The sequence below is a fragment of the Panthera leo genome, chromosome F2, assembly GCF_018350215.1.
Source record: "Panthera leo isolate Ple1 chromosome F2, P.leo_Ple1_pat1.1, whole genome shotgun sequence".
Taxonomy (NCBI): Eukaryota; Metazoa; Chordata; class Mammalia; order Carnivora; family Felidae; genus Panthera; species Panthera leo.
Window position 1 is genome coordinate 23,107,114 of NC_056695.1, and position 3,452 is coordinate 23,110,565.

Below are 3,452 nucleotides of genomic sequence, written 5' to 3' on the forward strand. Positions count from 1 at the left end.
TTTTAATTTGAAAGTAGTCGTTTATTAACTGACCAGATTACAAAAATAATCATGGTGGATACCTGAAAGGGGGGAAAAAAAAAAACTCATTAAAGAAACCACCTTGATAGATTAGAATTAACATAAACGAGGAAATTATAAGTACTTCAATTTCCATTAAGTAGGATAAAACCCTGGGCCTTTTCTTTCCTCCATAAATGCCCTCAAAAGGAAGGAACAATCAAACCAACTGTACAGATAACATGGTTGGCTTTTCCCCCTTAAACAATATTGCTTAGAACCCAACCAAACCCTTATCAATATTTAACAGAAAAAGTAGGAGACTAACACCACTTTTACCCTCATTACTAAGTAAACTTCTATCGAGATGAAGCTACTCACCTTAGTTCATTCTTCTAATAAGCCTATTGATCTGGTCTTCCCTGTTGCCAGCATCTCCACCTTCTACAAAATGGGTGGTCTTCTTCTTCATTCCCCCTCGTGGAGAAGATAACTTGAAGGGCCATAAAAAGTTGTTTGCTTCTTTGAAACGTTTTCCAACAGTGTAGATCTCATGAATCAGATCCTCCATGCAGATGATGCCATATTTACCTGAACATTAAGATCGTTAAAAATTGTTAGCTGTTTTTACAGATTAAGATATCCAGCAAGGACAATCAGAGGCTATGATAGTTTAAAGTAAATTAGGAATAAAGCAACAAAGAAGGAAATACACGGCTATATTTACAAATACTCAAGCCAACGAAATCTTAACTTACATCTTCCATAAACTTCTGCATTGTAGAGAACATGAGAAGATTTGTTGATAGAAAAATCAACTTTGTCTAATTATCAAACCTTTCCCCAAACAGGTAGAACCTACCAAGAGATCGAGCGATCAATGTGTTATCTGTCAGGGCAATTCGCTTCTTGTTGATTTTGCCATAACCACGCTTGTAGATCAATTCATTCACTGACTTCAGGTTTGGGTACCTAATATATGAAAAACAGACATAAATGACCAAATATAATAAGGTTATCACCATCAGAACACCTCAAATGCACCTCGTCAACAGAGCCAATTTGCCAAAAAGAACTCAAAGGAAAAGACAGACTTACCCCCATGCGATATATGGTTCCACAATCCTTAGCATGTTAACTGAAGCCTTGTTGAGCTTAACAAAGGTGCCGTTGAAGATCTGGCGAAGGCGAAGAAGCTGCAACACCTTTCGAACCTTTGGGCTCACACCATTGATACTGCAGTGGAAAAAAAAGGACAAAATGCACTGAGCTTTAACCCAATTATTAATAGAGGATAAGAAAGTAACCATTATGATTCGGCACAACTCAAGTCCCATCTAAATAAACAGGAATTGTTACGAAGACCACTGGCATTTCTTAGCTTATTCTAGCCCGTGTCCCAACCTGCCTCTTTCACAAATAAGTGATCTTTGATACATACCTTTGACACTTCAAACTTCCCCAGGCCCTTTTACCCCATCCTACCTTTGTATCTGTCTTTGTTAGCTTTTTTTGAAAATAACATCCAGGACACTGAACAACTAAAACTCACATGCTCAGAGAGCTTTGGACACAGCACTTGCAACTAAACCATTAAAATACTACCCACCCCCCACCCCACCCCCCGCCCCGTTCTAGCTATGACCAAAATATCTCTATTCCAATGTTCCAGAACCAACGCTCCCAAGAAGTTAACGGGAAGTTTTGCTGAGACTGTGTAACTTTCCCTTCAAAACCAGAATGCGGTTAAAACTGAACTTACCCTCGGATCCTGATGACAAATGCCAATTTGGGTTCTGCAGGTACGTAGAAGTTGCCAGCTTTTCTTGCCATTCTAGCCATTCGAATCTCAGTTCTGTACATCTGCCTGTATTCCTTGTGGTAATGCTTAGCTTTTTCATAAATAAGCTTCCTCCTTGCCTTTCGAAGCTGAAAACCAATACCAGTTATTCATCTGATTCTTAGCTCCCAAATACAGTCACCACCACCCGTTCTTCAAAAGAAAGAGTAATTTCCCCTTGAAACTTTTTCCTTGTCAGAGCATGCGTTAACATTTCAACATGCAGACACTACCTCCAATTAAAAACACTTTTAAAAAGACGATGATCCAGCTCACTGGTACAGTAGGTGAAGTCCACAAGCCTTGCTGAGAAAGAACACTCACCCATTTTCAACCCAAACACAAGGCCTCTCTTTACAGGTTAAGTGCCTTAAAAAAGTTTACCTACCATTTTTTGGGCAAATTTCTTTCTCAGACGCTTGATCTTCAACTCTGCGAAATTCCTTCGCTTTTTCTTGAGAGTTTCTGGCACAGCAGGAACCTTCTTTTTCTTCTCTCTGGCGTTAGCAAACAGAACTTTATTAATAGTTCAAACAGCACACAATACCGCATTACTCTTGTATTGCACAGGCTTTGCCATTTAGCAGCACTACCGTCACTGGCTCTAAACATTTCTATCTTCAGCTGCTCTCTAGCAGGTTATGGTGAAAAATAGAATTTAGAGAGTTTTTATACCGATAATCTTCGCCTTTAACACAGACCACTTCACTTAAATACACAGAATTCACAGAAAATACAATAAATTCAGATCTGTCCTGACCTCCGACAACTAAAATATCCACAACAAAGTTAACACAGACTGAGAAACTACTGCAAGAAGGGGGTTCCTGGAGTTCTCAAGAAAATTAACAAACAAGCAAACAAAAACCTCCCAGCTACCACCTTGGTTCAGGTCTGAAGTTCCACATGCTAAAAGCAAAGGCCTGACGACGGGGACGACTGGGCCAAATACGAGGTAAGATGACCGCAATTCAAAAGTTCTGCACCTTCCTTGAAAGGGAACTGGAAACCTCGCCGGTCCCGTACATAGTTAGGTTTTCACACCGCGTTCCCAGTATCTCCAAAACCTCTGACCCAAGGCCATCTGCATCCTATCTTTGCCCGGCGCCTCCACCAGCGTCACAGGGCGTCACAAACACACAGACAAATGGGCAAAGGTACAGGCTACAGCCAGACCGAGGGAAAACGAGACAAAAAGTCGCTAGATTCGTGGATGGAGAAGGATTCTCGAGTGGGCGAGGAGCTACTTACTCTGCACCCTCCATGGTTCCAGCCGGAAAAAGAGGAAGTTAGCGCATGCGCGCTGTCCACTTAAAGACGACAAGAGCGAAGCCCCACAACTCAGAGGTGTCCCAGGATAAGCCAGAAAAGAACTCGGAACTGAGAACTCGTCTTGCAGACGCAAAATTGAGAACTGCCTGATTCAGCCCCTTACGATCGACTTTCGGGTAAAATTTGTATGGGAAATACATGCACCCACTAGACTCTTTAATCAATATGACAAGAGCACAGAGTGCTGACACCTTTACTACTCGGGGTCCTAGTCTCTAGGCTGCGTTGACAGGGTACCTTCTCGTATTCCACCCAGTAATGTACGCAAATGACACGCCAC

At 41.6% G+C, this 3,452-nt stretch overlaps 1 protein-coding gene across 2 annotated transcripts; it reads right to left on the reverse strand.

The window, feature by feature from the left end:
* Positions 1 to 3,193, reverse strand: RPL7 (ribosomal protein L7). 2 transcript variants are annotated; one of them, XM_042923687.1, is made up of 7 exons: positions 3,092 to 3,193; positions 2,229 to 2,337; positions 1,763 to 1,929; positions 1,099 to 1,236; positions 863 to 972; positions 382 to 591; positions 1 to 62 (listed from the first exon to the last, which is right to left on the reverse strand). In XM_042923687.1, exons 1-6 carry the CDS (start codon positions 3,103 to 3,105, stop codon positions 383 to 385), a joined length of 747 nt encoding a protein of 248 aa, XP_042779621.1. In that variant the 5' UTR covers positions 3,106 to 3,193; the 3' UTR covers positions 1 to 62; position 382. The 2 variants fall into 2 exon arrangements, with proteins under 2 accessions (XP_042779621.1, XP_042779620.1); XM_042923686.1 differs by lacking the exon at positions 3,092 to 3,193 and adding an exon at positions 2,723 to 2,861.
* Between the last annotated feature and the right edge of the window lie 259 nt (positions 3,194 to 3,452).

Coding starts and splice junctions, on each gene's coding strand:
- RPL7 (XM_042923686.1), bottom strand. CDS start 2,748: ATGTGGAACTTCAGACCTGAACCAAG. Junction 1,930..2,228: donor AGAAATTTGCCCAAAAAATG/GTAGGTAAACTT, acceptor ATTGGTTTTCAG/CTTCGAAAGGCAAGGAGGAA. Junction 1,237..1,762: donor TTTGTCATCAGGATCCGAGG/GTAAGTTCAGTT, acceptor TTTCCACTGCAG/TATCAATGGTGTGAGCCCAA.